The sequence below is a fragment of the Pseudophryne corroboree genome, chromosome 10 (genome assembly GCF_028390025.1).
Source record: "Pseudophryne corroboree isolate aPseCor3 chromosome 10, aPseCor3.hap2, whole genome shotgun sequence".
In the NCBI taxonomy this organism is placed as follows: Eukaryota; Metazoa; Chordata; class Amphibia; order Anura; family Myobatrachidae; genus Pseudophryne; species Pseudophryne corroboree.
Window position 1 is genome coordinate 10804492 of NC_086453.1, and position 16497 is coordinate 10820988.

Genomic DNA, 16497 nt, shown 5'->3' on the forward strand with positions numbered 1-16497 from the left:
ACCACCTCTCTAGGACCACTTTAAGCACTGTATATGGTAATATATGTTGCAATTGTAATACATTTCTTAATATCACTGTTGTGGGGGATTTGTGTTATATTCTAAGCCTACATAGAAACATAGAAATATAGAATTTGACGGCAGATAAGAACCACTTGTCCCATCTAGTCTGCCCCTTTTTTTTTTATCCTTAGGTAATCTCAACCGTTTTTGAACCTTAATTCTTTGTAAGGATATTCATATGCCTGTCCCAAGCATGTTTAAATTGCCCTACAGTCTTAGCCTCTACCACCTCTAATGGGAGGCTATTCCACTTATCCACTACCCTTTCTGTGACGTAATTTTTCCTTAAATTTCCCCTGAACCTCCCCCCCTCCAGTCTCAGTGTATGTCCTCGAGTTCTAATACTTCTTTTCCTTTGAAGAATGTTTCCCTCCTGAACTTTGTTAAGACCCTTGATATATGTGACAGTCTCTATCATGTCCCCCCTTTCCCTTCTCTCCTCCAAACTATACATGTTAAGATCTTTTAGCCTTTCCGGGTAAGTTTTGTGATGTAGGCCATGCACCATTTTAGTTGCCCTTCTTTGTACACTCTCTAATGTATTTATATCCTTCTGGAGATATGGTCTCCAGAACTGGACACAGTATTCCAGATGGGGCCGCACCAATGACCTATACAGTGGCATTACCACTTCTTTTTTCCTACTACTGATTCCTCTCCCTATGCAACCAAGCATCTGACTAGTATCAGAATATTCACAGCAGCACAGAGTATTTCATGAGATGGGTGCTGATCTTGCAGGAGGCAGCGACCTGTCCATCTTGTGTGACTGTGATGTGAGGAGGGGAGTGATGGGGAGCCGGAAGCCTCAGACGGAGGATTTTAAAGCCCATTTAAATATCTCTTTGTATAATGGGTCCGATTCAGACCTGATCCCTGTTGTGCGAATTCTCAAGGCGTCCGATGATCGATCGAATGTGCATCTGTAAGGATCGTAATGCGCAGGCGCGAGGCCAAACTGCGAAAGAAATCAGCGTCTTTTTTTGATCACTAGGTTGGCTGACAGGAAGCGGGCGTTTGGGGGTGGTAACAGTGTCAGGAAAAACGCAAACGTGCCCAAGCGTTTTCAGGGCGGGTGTGTGACGTCAGCTCCGGCCCGATCAGCCTGTGTGTATGGCACTGTAGGAGTAAGCCCTGGGCTACACACACACTGCACACACTGGAAAAATCATTCGATGGTGACTGATTTGCAGCTGGCCGGCGTTTGCAAAGCTTTTCGCACAGCGTACGCAGACTTGCACGGGGCGGATTTTCACTCTGTCTGGGCTGCGACTATCTGATCGCAAACCTCCTGCAAATTTGCAGATGTGCGATCAGATCTGAATTAGGCCCAATGTGAAGTCTTCTGCTTGCAGGACGGAGATAATGGTGCATGGCATCCAGCAATGTATTTATAACCATTCAGGGTATGTGTGTGTGTGTTATTGGGTCTTTACTGGATGTCAGGCGGCTTGCAGCTGAAGGTTACTTCATGTTTTTGTTTGTTTCCTTTGCTGTGTGTCAGAACCGCTCCCAGTCGTACAATCCTTGGTGCTTCTATCAAATAAATTTGGCCACGGGCCACAAGCTGGGCACACCTCTCGTGAGGCTGAAGGAAGATGAGTGAGGTGAGGTGCAGTGCAGGAATGCTACAGCGGCCCAGCCCACACCAGTGACAGGCTCCTCATAATGACACCGATGTTCCCAGTCCTGCTGGGGCCAGCTCATCATCCCGACCGGTAACACAGGGAGTCAGTCATCAGCTGTCATTCCTCAGGCTGAAGACACCGGCAGACATGTCTCAGGGGAGGTCCATCCCAGTGTCGTGCCTGAATCCCACCTGCGACGTGTGTGTGGTTGGCCACGAGACCACCATCGATATCTACCGGTAAGCCTATCACTGAGGGGGATTATTGATCTGCGGCGAGCGAAGGATTCCTATTGGCTTGCAGAGAATGGATCACAGTTTCTAGATCCTAGTCTATGGTCTTATAGCTCAGATTGAACATTGATGTAGCAAGCAAGCTTTCCCTGCCCTGGTGTAGCCTGCAGAGCTGACAGTCTACTACAGGAAGCCAGCGCAACGCTGGAGATGCCAGGAAACAACCATAATACAGATTGGAGGGGGACGGTTCTGTGTTATATATACTGCACAGCGTTATAAAGTCCTTCAGCCAAATAATTCCTCCCTGCGGCACCCCCGTGTGACCCCAGGAACTGTGATGGTAGGGGCTGGCTGGGCAGGGGGTCATGTGGCCATCTGCCCCCCCGGGCCAGTGCAATTTAAGTGTTCCAGGGCCACCTGGCTGCAGATTCCCTGTGAAAAGCTGGGCCACTTACTCGTGTCTGCCCCCCAGGCCGAAAGTTGCCAGCCAGACCCCCAGGCCGAAAGTTGCCAGCCAGACCCTGCTCTTCAGAGCCTGCGTGGAGTGCTTAGACGGGTCTGCGGGCCGCTGTTCATACCCCCCCCCCCCCCCCCCCGATGCGTTGTACCGCTGTATAGTGGGACCCAGTTCTCAGGCCACGTCCGGATGGAGAGATGTTTTAGGCGTATTTTAAGCAATTCAATGCCTCAGAGGTGCTTCGAAATGCTTTCTCCACCTGAAGGACATTCTTAGCAAACGATTCATAAATAGGATCATAAAACCAGAGGAAGTAACAGAAATGTCTATATAAATAACAGTATTGCAGCGTTCTGTGTTCAGGTGAATAAATAGGTAGATAATAAGGGAGATTATAAATGCTTACAGCAAACGTGTAATAACACAGAGACAACAATGTGCTGCAAGACTGGGCAACGCTCCAGGTAATTTCTGTAAAACACACACACATTATATATCCTCCCTCGCTACTAAACACCCTTCTTCATACTGTATATCCCACCATCTACTCCTTCTCCCCACCAATATATATCTCCCAAACCCCATATATCTCCCCTTCTTTCCATATCTCCTCCCTTAAACATATCACTCTCCCCCCCTTATATAGACTCGGGGGTGGTAGCTAGGGCTAAACCCCCCCCTCTAGTACCTAACCCTAAACCCCCCAGGCCCTAACCCTTACAGTCACCCTGATACTTACCTTCGGTATACCGGCAGTCGGTGTTGTTCCAGCGTTGTTACTCCGTGATTCTGACATTTTTCATTTACCTCATATATCTCTTCAGCCATGTAAATCTTTGCTGTTATATATCTCCTCTCCCTCCCTTATATATTCCCCCATACAAAATATATATATATGAAAAATGACTGTTAGGAGCTGATTGGCTGGTACTTTATCTCCATCGGAGACTTAGTAAATAGACCCCTTAGTGGACTTGGTGCGGGATAGGGTGGTGTGCCTACAGGCTCTGATGATGTGTGAAGGAGAAGACTTAGTGGTCAGGGTGAGAGTTAGGGTGGGGTATCTACAGGCTCTGATGGTGTATGAAGGAGAAGACTTACTGGTCAGGGTGAAAGTTAGGGTGGGGTATCTACAGGCTCTGATGGTGTATGAAGGAGAAGACTTACTGGTCAGGGTGAGAGTTAGGGTGGGGTATCTACAGGCTCTGATGGTGTATGAAGGAGAAGACTTACTGGTCAGGGTGAAAGTTAGGTGGTGTGTCTACAGGCTCTGATGATGTGTGAAGGAGAAGACTTAGTGGTCAGGGTGAGAGGGTGGTGTGTCTACAGGCTCTGATAGTTTGTGAAGGAGAAGACTTAGTGGACTGGGTGCGGGATAGGGTGGTGTGCTTACAGGCTCTGATGATGTGTGAAGGAGAAGACTTACTGGTCAGGGTGAAAGTTAGGTGGTGTGTCTACAGGCTCTGATAGTTTGTGAAGGAGAAGACCTAGTGGACTGGGTGCGGGATAGGGTGGTGTGCTTACAGGCTCTGATGATGTGTGAAGGAGATGACTTAGTCGTCAGGGTGAGAGTTAGGTGGGGTATCTACAGGCTCTGATGGTGTATGAAGGAGAAGACGTATTGGTCAGGGTGAGAGTTAGGGTGGTGGGTCTACAGGCTCTGATAATGTATGAAGGTGAAGACTTAGTGGACAGGGTGAGAGGGTGGTGTGTCTACAGGCTCTGATAGTTTATGAAGGAGAAGACTTAGTGGTCACGGTGACAGTTAGGGTATTGTGCCTACAGGCTCTGATAGTTTGTGAAGGAGAAGACTTAGTGGTCCAGGTGAGAGTTAGGGTGGTGTGTCTACACGCTCTGATGATGCGTGAAGGAGAAGACTTAGTGGTCAGGGTGAGAGTTAGGGTATTGTGCCTATAGGCTCTGATGGCGTGTGAATGAGAAGACTTAGTGGACAGAATGAGAGCTGGGGTGATGTGCCTACAGGCTCTGATGGTGTGTGAAGGAGAAGACTAAAGGGGGGTACTCACGGGAGAGATGTGTGCTGAGCGATCTTAACACAGACCGCTCAGCACACATCTCTCACCCCGCTCAGCACAGCGCGATGTGCTGAGCGAGGGGGAAAGCCGACGGGGGGCCGCTCACTTCACACAACGGTGAAGTGAGCGTCCCGCTAGATTGAGCCTGCATGCAGGCTCAATCTAGCATCGGCGATAGCGATGCGCGGGGCCGCGCATCGCTATCGCTGGATGGCATACACACGGCAGATCCGTGCTTAAAATCTAAGCAATCTAGCAAGATTGCTTAGATTTTAAGCACAGATCTCTCCGTGTGTACCCCCCTTTAGTGGTCAGGGTGAGAGTTAGGGTATTGTGCCTACAGGCTCTGATGGTGTGTGAAGGAGAAGACTTAGTGGTCAGGGTGAGAGTTAGGGTATTGTGCCTACAGGCTCTGATGGTGTGTGAAGGAGAAGACTTAGTGGTCAGGGTGAGAGTTACGGTATTGTGCCTACAGGCTCTGATGGTGTGTGAAGGAGAAGACTTAGTGGTCAGGGTGAGAGTTACGGTATTGTGCCTACAGGCTCTGATGGCGTGTGAATGAGAAGACTTAGTGGACAGAATGAGAGCTGGGGTGATGTGCCTACAGGCTCTGATGGTGTGTGAAGGAGAAGACTTAGTGGTCAGGGTGAGAGTTAGGGTATTGTGCCTATAGGCTCTGATGGCGTGTGAATGAGAAGACTTAGTGGACAGAATGAGAGCTGGGGTGATGTGCCTACAGGCTCTGATGGTGTGTGAAGGAGAAGACTAAAGGGGGGTACTCACGGGAGAGATGTGTGCTGAGCGATCTTAACACAGACCGCTCAGCACACATCTCTCACCCCGCTCAGCACAGCGCGATGTGCTGTGCGAGGGGGAAAGCCGACGGGGGGCCGCTCACTTCACACAACGGTGAAGTGAGCGTCCCGCTAGATTGAGCCTGCATGCAGGCTCAATCTAGCATCGGCGATAGCGATGCGCGGGGCCGCGCATCGCTATCGCTGGATGGCATACACACGGCAGATCCGTGCTTAAAATCTAAGCAATCTAGCAAGATTGCTTAGATTTTAATCACGGATCTCTCCGTGTGTACCCCCCTTTAGTGGTCAGGGTGAGAGTTAGGGTTTGTGCCTACAGGCTCTGATGGTGTGTGAAGGAGAAGACTTAGTGGACAGAATGAGAGCTGGGGTGATGTGCCTACAGGCTCTGATGGTGTGTGAAGGAGAAGACTTAGTGGTCAGGGTGAGAGTTAGGGTATTGTGCCTATAGGCTCTGATGGTGTGTGAAGGAGAAGACTTAGTGGTCAGGGTGAGAGTTAGGGTTTGTGCCTACAGGCTCTGATGATGTGTGAAGGAGAAGACTTAGTGGTCAGGGTGAGAGTTAGGGTGGTGTGTCTACAGACTCTGATAGTTTGTGAAGGAGAAAACTTAGTGGTCAGGGTGAGAGTTAGGGTTTGTGCCTACAGGCTCTGATGGTGTGTGAAGGAGAAGACTTAGTGGTCAGGGTGAGAGTTACGGTATTGTGCCTACAGGCTCTGATGGTGTGTGAAGGAGAAGACTTAGTGGACAGAATGAGAGCTGGGGTGATGTGCCTACAGGCTCTGATAGTTTGTGAAGGAGAAGACTTTTGGGCCCTACACACTTGCCGATGTGTATGAGCAATATAAACAATCTCATTCAGTAATGAACGATAAATCGTTCATATCGCGCAGTGTGTATGAACCAACGATGAATGATGTGCGTCCCCGCTGTCATTCATCGTTGCTTTTCCCTCGTTTAGCATAGCAAGCCAATTTGGACGATGGTCGTTAATCGCTGAAAATGAATATCATCCAAATCGGAAACATCAGCAAGTGTGTAATGGGCCATTAGTAGATAGGATGAGAGTTAGGGTGGTGTGTATTTTGTGTAAATAGAATTTGTCTTAAACATACTGTAGTTGTATAGAGATAGTTCATTAGTGATAAAGTTACCCGTAACTAAGAGACTGCATTTAATTTATAGTGAACTTAATGTGTGCGTGCGTGCGCGCGCGTGTGTGTGGGTAAAAATTAATTTAATTTATTACAATCATCTCTTTTACACTTAGCAGCTGTTATTGGGGGGGTGCATCTTGTGCCATCAAGCCCCGCCCCCTCATTGTGGGGGTCTAAGAGGGGACGGAGCCAAAATTTAGCAATTCCCCAGTCCCTGTCATTAAACTCTCCATCCTGCCCACTTCACTAGAAGACCCACTCAATTTCTCAGGGGTCCAGGGGGATACTCAAAAAATTGTGAGTCTCCAGACCTTCCGGAAGAAGTGTGCACTTACTCTGATTACATGACACATTGAATGGTCGCCGGAGGTTGCCATGTTTCTGTAGACCATTCATGCAGAATGCAGAACGCGTTTGTGACAGGACGATACCGTACGGAAGCACTCGCAGCTTCCGCGTCCCGTTGACTGCGCACAGAATGGAAGGTCAAGCCGCACGAGGCCTGACCACATAGGGGATTCCCTGCTTACCGTCAGTAACCGCCTGTTACTGACTCCACCCACTGCGCTGTGGGCGGGTTCTCGCTGCCACCACCAAACTCCTAACCTGCCGTGGCGTTTGGAACCACGGTTCTGCTCTGTATGTGCCGACGCACTGCTTTACCACACCTGTGTGGTGTTGACGAATCCCCTCTAGCCACTTGCTAGGCCTCTACCGGTAGCTGGCGGAAGGCGGAGCTTGGAGACGTCAGGTGCTTCCCTGGACAGCCGGAGAACGGGGCTAGGTTTGGCCTAACCCTGTTGGTCACAAGATGAAGCAGTCTTCTTGAGGCAAAGGTGTTTTATTGCTCAAAAACCTTTAAAAAGGCTCCTCCCTATTGCTAGGGGCAACAGCATACAATTAAGATGTTTCAGCAGAAGAAGATGTTACAATACACAATCCTATGGGCCAACTGCCCTCCTTTTATCCCTCTCCAAGACCCCTTACCACAGGGGGTAAGCCCGCCCTGTGGTGTACAACCAATCAATGTTTACCCATGAGCTGTGCATGCGCTGGTCTCATGCACACACAACATTGTTCCCAATGGACAGTGGGGAGTGGTCGGTCTCCTTTGTCTCTCCCATCTGGGAGAGCAGGCTACTCCCACGGTGCCGTTCAGTCTGGCTGGGGGGAGGTTTTCCCTCCTAAACTGACTTCCAGAAACCTGCCCGGGACCCCTTCTCACTGCCTGCAGCCTGGATTTGGGCTCCAGAGCTGGGCAGCCTGGCTCCCCGGTCCAGGTCTCTGGTCCACTACGGCTGATCTCCATGGAGCTCCAAGAAACCACTCAGCTTGTCTTATAGCTAAGCTGCTTCTTTTTCTCCCTGTCCCCATTGGAACTGTGAGGCTGGATGGGAAAGCATTCCGTTTTTAGGGAAAAGGTCTGGGAGAATCCATCAGCCTGCACAGCTATGGATTCCCCCCTCCTGGGACACACAATCAAGTAAGTGCACTTTATCTTTAAATACATTTACATTTTAAATCACACTGTACATTTTTCCTTTTAAATATACACTGAGCCTGTGCCCTGCACAGACTCTACATACTCAGGCACTGCAGTGCCTTCCCTAGCCCTGCAGCCTGGCTGTTAGGGCTCTCTGGGTGCTGGAGGTATGGGGCTGGCTTGCCCCATCCTCCAGCCTGCCTTCCTGCCTCTGGGGTTCCAGGGAGCTGGCTCTCCCTGTCCCCCCAGGGTGGCACTAACCAGTGGCCTCGCCGCACGCAGCGGCGCACCCCCCTGTACCTAAGCCCGGCGGCCCGGGACACTTGTCCCGGCCGCCGTGCCTCTGGCTTTGTTGTGGCGCTGGGGCGCCGGGAGCGTAGCTCCCGGACCCCAGTGCTCATCAGCCTGCTCGCCCGCCTAATGTGCCCACGCCGCTAGGGAGCCGGCTAGCCCGGTCCCCCCTGAGCGGCGCCTGTCTTGTGGCCTCGCTGCAGCGTCCGGCGGGGAGCCGGGCTGCAGCGCACCCCCCTCGCCGGCTAGCAGCCCGGGACGTCCGTCCCGGCTGCTGCGGCTGGCCACCCGTGCTGTGCTGAGGCGCTGGGAGCAGAGCTCCCGGCCCCCAGCGGCGGCTCTCACCTAGAGCACTGCAGCGGGAGCCGAGCTCCCAGCCGCAGCGCTCACCCTTCTCCCCGGCGCGCACACTCCAGTGCGCCCGGGGCTACACTGACCGCTGCCGGGAGCGGAGCTCCCGGACTCCGGCGGTCAGCGGCTGCCTCCTCTCCCCCGGCGCGCACACTCTGCTGAGCGCGCCGGGGGCTGTCCTCCCTGCCGTGGTCTCCGGAGGGGTCCGGGACCACGGCACAGTTAAAATACAGCATTTTAAACATTTTGTACACTGTTATAAACACGGCGCCTAGCGCCCACAGTATTTTCAAATCTGGCGCCAAGCGCCCTTTGTCTGTGAAAATGGCGCCGGGCACTAGGGGTTAACCCCTTCAGTGCTGCAGGCGGCCATTTCCCTCGTGGCTGGGGCTCTCCGGCCACACTCCTCCCCCCCCATTCAAGCGGGTCAACCAGGGACCCATGTCCCAACGATTTGGGTCCTGGTCCCGCAGTCCGTTGGGGTGAAGGGGACGCTACCTGGGGGGTGTAGGCTCTGGCCTAGACAGTTCATCCATAGTGTAGTGGGCCTCTCTTCGTGGGTGCACAATGTTCAAATAGTCCACCTGAAGTCCAAGTTCAAGGCTCCACCACAAAAGTCTGTCCAATTCCCCCAAGGTAGGTTGCAGCCACCTAACAGGTAGGTGGTAAGTCACCACGGTGGGGGGCCGGTTACAAACAAGTGCCACCCACGGTGTCCCAACTGTGGCATACCCCACCTCCCACAATAGCAGTTTTCTGCTCAAACAGGCCACAGGGTGCTCCTGCCCATATGGCTCTTTCTGGCTCGGTACTGCTCCCAGTCCGTGCAGTGGCGCAATAGTTCGTAACACACAGTCCTGGTCAAGAATGTGCGCCATCAGCACTGGAGCGGGTACCCGAGCCTCTTTCAATGACTGGAATGCCAACTCGCAAGCGGGTGCAAAGTCCACTGACTTGGGAATGCCCTTCCTAGCCATCTCTGTCAAGGGGTTCACTACAGGACTAAAGTCAATGACAACATGTCCGTAGGGCCTTACAGGTTCTAAGGTCAGTACCGGTCTGGGTGATGTGGGTCGGGGACAGCCTCTGGTTGCCTCCACCCCCTCTGGGTTGGGCCTACCCCTGTCTCCTCCCACATGGTGCCCCAGGCACTGCACCTCCGTCATACCTATCTGGCAACTGTCTGCCCTAACTGTCAGACCTGCCCTCCAATCCTCTTCTGTCGACCTATGACTCGGGAAACCTACCCTGTCACCTAGGCCTACTCCTTCCTCCTCGTCCGCTACCTGTGCCACAGTGATGGCGGCCAGACCACCAGCCTCTGGATCCTGTGTGGCATCCACTACAGGGAGGCTGTGTGTCTTCCCCGATCTACGGTGCACAGGTAGGGGACCTGCTATGTCCACAGCAACTTGCTGCAAGGGTTCTCCTATGGGCAGAGGCCCAGAGACAACACAACCGCTGGAGTGCCCCGGCTGCCAACGCATGGCACCAGCCTTACAGTTGGTCTGGGCGTCATCCGACATTCCAGACCAGGGTAAGCTCTGTGTCAGGCACTTCAGGGTACGGTCTATCTCCGGGTTGCTGTCCAAAGGGGTTTCGCTGGCAACCGACACCGGTTGCGCAGGAACGTTCCCTGAGGGGACCAGTTGGACACATTCCCTATCTGGTCTATCCCCTCCCACTTTCCTGGCTACCCTGTACCTTAACCCTTCCCGCCCGGCCAAACTTCCTGCCCCAACCCTGTCAAGGCCGCTGCCAGAGTGGCGCCTCATGCCTTTCGGGGATGGGTCAGAGAGTTGAGCCTCCCTAAACTCCTGCCTGTGGCCCTCAATCTCTCCTAAATTGGGACACTCTACAGGGGGATCTCGGTGGGGACTACTAGGGTCAGTCTGGTAGGGGTCAGTCATGGAAAAGTCAATGTGGTTTCTCATACTCACCGCCGGAGTTGGCAAACCACTTGGGTCAGGAACATCATTGGGCACCCCCACAGGATCAAACGAGCTGGAACCGACATCCTCTGCGTTGCTAGGGGACGTGGGCATACCAGAGGCAAAAGGCATGCGGGGTCGATGTGCTGATCTAGCCGCTGTAATCTTTTCCTCTGGGCTGGTTGATGCTGTGGTTGGCTGTGCTGGCAGTTGTCTAGCAGCTGTAGTCTTTTCCTCTGGGCTGGGCGGTGCTGGAGTAGCTGATGTCAATGGTGGTTTTGGAACTTGACTCCGGGGAATGGCGCCAACAAACATAGTGACGATCCCACCACCCAGATCATTTCCTAGGACCACATCAGTTGGGAGACCATCCATGACGGCAACTTCTCGCAACTCGGGTCCAGCTCCCCAGTCCAGGTAGACTCTTGCCATGGGAACCGCTTTTTCTGTTCCTTCTGCCAGGGTGATCGTGGCAGTGCGACCCTGCAATACTGCAGCAGGATCTATAAGGTGGGGGCTCACCACAGTGATTGAGGCCCCAGAGTCTCTTAGGCCTTCCCCCTGCAGGGGTCCCACGTGGACCGGCTGCAGGTGCCTCCACATGTTGTGTAGGGGCTGTTTGGCCATGCAGGTGACTCTCTCCGCAGAGTGCACCTGTCTCTCGCCACACTCCATCGGACTGACTGGAGGGGGAACAGTCTCTGTAGGCTCATCTCCTCTCGTCAAACAAGCGATCCGGGCTCCAGCACTCGGATTTGGGGCACGAGTCTGGGGTGCTTGGGATGCAGGACAGTTCATCCTCAGATGTCCGATTTTCCCACAGCCGTAGCACTTCTTCTCCAGTCGTGGCACCGATGATCTCTGATCAGTTGCAGGGACGCTGCGGTGCGGTTGCTGGCCAAGAGCACCCGGGTTGGAAGATGCTTGTCTTTGGGGGTGATGAGTTGAAGAGGGGGGTCCCCCTGGTGGTACAGTCTTTTGGAGCTGGCTGCTCGCTGGGCGCTTCTGGCCCCGTGGCCGAATTGCCACATATTTGTCGGCTAATTGGGCAGCCATTTTTAAGCTGGGTGGCTCCCGATCTAGCACCCACTCCTTCACTTCTTGGGCGCACCTGCGGTAGAACTGCTCCCTGCAGATCAGGTCGATCAGTGCGTCCCATGTAGTGGCTTCCGAATCCTTCACCCACTTCACCACGTACTGCCGCAGCTGGGTGGCGAACTGCTCATGGGTGCTGCTAGGATTCTTAGGCAAGTCTCTGAATTTCTTCCTGTAAGACTCGGGAGTGATGAAGAATCGCTGGAGGAGGGCCTTCTCGACTTCGTCGTAGTTCCCACAGTCCTCCGTCGCCACTCCTCGATAGGCCTCCAAGGCCTCTCCATGCAGAGTGGGCACAAGGTGTCTCACCCACTCTGACTTGGGTAGATCATGTAATTTGCAAGTCCTTTCAAAAACTTGTAAATGTCCATCAATGTCCCCATCACTGTCTGCAAACTTGGCAAACTGAATACGTCCTGATCTGTGTACAACAGCTGACAACGGCTCCCGGGGTATCACGGCCTGTGGTGCCCGCTCATCACGCCACATCTGGATGATGATCAAGCGCTCTTGCTCCGTTGCCCTTTCCCCCAATTCCGCTAGCCGATCTGCTAGGGTATCCGGGCCGCCCCCCCTGGGACGTTGGGATCCTGGCCCTGCTAGGGATTGCTGGGAAACATGGCTGCTGTGAAAGGGGGCGGGGCTTGTGGATCTCACCGGTTCCTTACGAAGGTCCACTGTTGGGCCGTCCTCTGCGATGCTGACGCCGTCAGTGCTTTCCACCTCCGCCCGATGAGACTCCTCCACGCTCCTGAGCGCCGCCTGCATGACGCTCCTGGACGCGTTGGAAGGGATTTCCACACCCTTCCCCTGGCATACGATCTCCAGATCCTCCTTGGACATTCCGCTGAATTCCGCCATCTTGTGCGTCCTCCTGCGCTGCAGTTACTCCTCTCCTGAGTAACTCGGCTTCTCCAATCGGGTGATGAAAAGCCGCCTGGGATTATCCCACCACTATGCCACCAATTTCTGTGACAGGACGATACCGTACGGAAGCACTCGCAGCTTCCGCGTCCCGTTGACTGCGCACAGAATGGAAGGTCAAGCCGCACGAGGCCTGACCACATAGGGGATTCCCTGCTTACCGTCAGTAACCGCCTGTTACTGACTCCACCCACTGCGCTGTGGGCGGGTTCTCGCTGCCACCACCAAACTCCTAACCTGCCGTGGCATTTGGAACCACGGTTCTGCTCTGTATGTGCCGACGCACTGCTTTACCACACCTGTGTGGTGTTGACGAATCCCCTCTAGCCACTTGCTAGGCCTCTACCGGTAGCTGGCGGAAGGCGGAGCTTGGAGACGTCAGGTGCTTCCCTGGACAGCCGGAGAACGGGGCTAGGTTTGGCCTAACCCTGTTGGTCACAAGATGAAGCAGTCTTCTTGAGGCAAAGGTGTTTTATTGCTCAAAAACCTTTAAAAAGGCTCCTCCCTATTGCTAGGGGCAACAGCATACAATTAAGATGTTTCAGCAGAAGAAGATGTTACAATACACAATCCTATGGCCAACTGCCCTCCTTTTATCCCTCTCCAAGACCCCTTACCACAGGGGGTAAGCCCGCCCTGTGGTGTACAACCAATCAATGTTTACCCATGAGCTGTGCATGCGCTGGTCTCATGCACACACAACATTGTTCCCAATGGACAGTGGGGAGTGGTCGGTCTCCTTTGTCTCTCCCATCTGGGAGAGCAGGCTACTCCCACGGTGCCGTTCAGTCTGGCTGGGGGGAGGTTTTCCCTCCTAAACTGACTTCCAGAAACCTGCCCGGGACCCCTTCTCACTGCCTGCAGCCTGGATTTGGGCTCCAGAGCTGGGCAGCCTGGCTCCCCGGTCCAGGTCTCTGGTCCACTACGGCTGATCTCCATGGAGCTCCAAGAAACCACTCAGCTTGTCTTATAGCTAAGCTGCTTCTTTTTCTCCCTGTCCCCATTGGAACTGTGAGGCTGGATGGGAAAGCATTCCGTTTTTAGGGAAAAGGTCTGGGAGAATCCATCAGCCTGCACAGCTATGGATTCCCCCCTCCTGGGACACACAATCAAGTAAGTGCACTTTATCTTTAAATACATTTACATTTTAAATCACACTGTACATTTTTCCTTTTAAATATACACTGAGCCTGTGCCCTGCACAGACTCTACATACTCAGGCACTGCAGTGCCTTCCCTAGCCCTGCAGCCTGGCTGTTAGGGCTCTCTGGGTGCTGGAGGTATGGGGCTGGCTTCCCCCATCCTCCAGCCTGCCTTCCTGCCTCTGGGGTTCCAGGGAGCTGGCTCTCCCTGTCCCCCCAGGGTGGCACTAACCAGTGGCCTCGCCGCACGCAGCGGCGCACCCCCCTGTACCTAAGCCCGGCGGCCCGGGACACTTGTCCCGGCCGCCGTGCCTCTGGCTTTGTTGTGGCGCTGGGGCGCCGGGAGCGTAGCTCCCGGACCCCAGTGCTCATCAGCCTGCTCGCCCGCCTAATGTGCCCACGCCGCTAGGGAGCCGGCTAGCCCGGTCCCCCCTGAGCGGCGCCTGTCTTGTGGCCTCGCTGCAGCGTCCGGCGGGGAGCCGGGCTGCAGCGCACCCCCCTCGCCGGCTAGCAGCCCGGGACGTCCGTCCCGGCTGCTGCGGCTGGCCACCCGTGCTGTGCTGAGGCGCTGGGAGCAGAGCTCCCGGCCCCCAGCGGCGGCTCTCACCTAGAGCACTGCAGCGGGAGCCGAGCTCCCAGCCGCAGCGCTCACCCTTCTCCCCGGCGCGCACACTCCAGTGCGCCCGGGGCTACACTGACCGCTGCCGGGAGCGGAGCTCCCGGACTCCGGCGGTCAGCGGCTGCCTCCTCTCCCCCGGCGCGCACACTCTGCTGAGCGCGCCGGGGGCTGTCCTCCCTGCCGTGGTCTCCGGAGGGGTCCGGGACCACGGCACAGTTAAAATACAGCATTTTAAAAATTTTGTACACTGTTATAAACACGGCGCCTAGCGCCCACAGTATTTTCAAATCTGGCGCCAAGCGCCCTTTGTCTGTGAAAATGGCGCCGGGCACTAGGGGTTAACCCCTTCAGTGCTGCAGGCGGCCATTTCCCTCGTGGCTGGGGCTCTCCGGCCACAGCGTTACAGAGCCAGACTAAAATACTCTGCATGCCTTGGGCTGTTGTCAGCGACAACCACGCTCCACACGTCAGCAGGGTCACACGGAGGTTAGAAATGTTATTATATGTATTAATGACAATGCTGTCTGATACATTGTACTAAAATGTATAATTAGCAATTCATTGCTCCTTTTTTAACTTAGCAATAAATTATACGTTTGGCATTTATAGCTCTCCGGCATTGCAGAAAGGAAACCGCTTATATACTCAGCGGCAAACGCAGGATTTCTAGAGGGGGGTTTCCAAATGCCGTCCACAACCTCCCGCTCTGCGGAACATTAGAGCAAGTATGTGAGTCTGGGGGAACGGTAGAAGAACCTAGTAACGACCCTGGACATTAATGTAAACATTTTTCTACACTGGATACTGTATGGAACACATTATTAATATCTAACACTATCGATGGTCTTTAACTATAGCTGTTCTCTAGTAAGGCTCCTGTCTCTTCTTCTTGGTAGCTGCTCTCTGGTCCAGCTCACTGTATGAGGTCTCAGATCCACACACACGGCAGACATGGTAGAAGAAGCTGCTACCACAGGGCACATGCGGCAGTTCCGCTCTGTCCCTTACACCGCGTGATGTGGCGACAGCTCCAATTGGATATAATCGGATTAAATCATTACTATTGTTGTCATAATTTGAGCCACTTGCCAGCAGTTGGGGGGTTTCCAGGCAACTGGAACACCCTCCAGTGTTTGCCTATGGTATTACATGTGTGCTTTATGTACAGTATATGGAGGAGACTGCACTGTACTCCCAGTGCCGAGGTTACGGCTTTGTATACTGTGTGCTGTACATAATATTTATTATTACTGTATGTAAGTACAACCGCACAGAGAGCACAGTTATTGCTCTGTATGTGAGTGTCAGTTGTAGCATCATTGTCATTTTAAGTATATGTTATTATGCTATATCCTGGGACTAATCATTAGTATACACTGTATGTCATTCCTAGTATTAGCTATAAAACTGTGTGCTGGGAATAATAAGTATATACTGTACTGTATGTAATTCCTAGAATCAGATATAATACTGAATGCTGGGACAAATTCTCAGTATCTGTGTAATTCTTAGTATAAGGCAGAGGTTTCCAAACTGTGTGCCGTAGCTGCCTGGGGTGCCTCGGGGCACTTGCAGGGGTGCCCTGGGTTGGTGGTCCAGGACCAATTCAAATTATTCATGGTCAATATATTAGGCAGAACCAGTGCTGGTGGCTGCCAGTCATAAAATATGTGGCCAAACAGAAGCAAATCTTGTCCCTCACCACACAACTGACTCTAAGGATGACATATAAACGCCATCTACTTAATGTAATATTTCTTTCTAAATTTCTCAATAAGAAGTTTTTGGCCTAGGGGTGCCGTGAAAAAAATTCTGATATTCTAGGGAGCTGTGATTCAAAAAAGTTTGGAAACCACTGGTATAAGTTATTATACTGTATGTTGGGAGTAATTCTCATTATACTGTATACTGTATGTCATTCTTATTATCAGGTATAGAGGTCTATTTATTAACATTATTTTTACTAAAATAATGTGAAAAGGGTGTTTTCTGTTTTCTGTTTTCACATTATTTTAGTATCACCTGAATGTATTTAAAGGTCATTTGGAGCAGTTTTCATGAAAAACTGCTCCAAACCCTTTAATTCACTTATTTTAATAATCCACATAATGGGAAATGTGATGTGGCCAAATTTACTAAAAAAAAAATGTGAAAAAATCCCGCAGTGTGCCCTGTGATAATCTCGCCAGCTCAGGCTGGCGAGATCACAGGGCAGTGCTGCAATAGGGAGGCATTTGAGCGGGGACCCGGCAGAGTGATCAGCTATGTG

The 16497-nt window shown here is 52.7% G+C and overlaps 1 protein-coding gene across 2 annotated transcripts in view; it reads left to right on the forward strand.

Moving 5' to 3' along the window:
- LOC134965758 (protein-arginine deiminase type-1-like) overlaps positions 1–16497 on the forward strand; it is a 204748-nt gene that overhangs the window by 139589 nt on the left and 48662 nt on the right. Inside the window, exon 1 of one of the 2 annotated variants that reach the window (XM_063942106.1) lies at positions 1670–1930. The exons of the other annotated variant lie outside the window; for it this stretch is intronic. Coding sequence (XP_063798176.1) covers positions 1839–1930 — 92 coding nt within the window. The 5' untranslated portion in view covers positions 1670–1838. Of the gene's footprint in view, positions 1–1669; positions 1931–16497 lie in introns of those variants that run through there. 2 annotated transcript variants of the gene reach the window in all.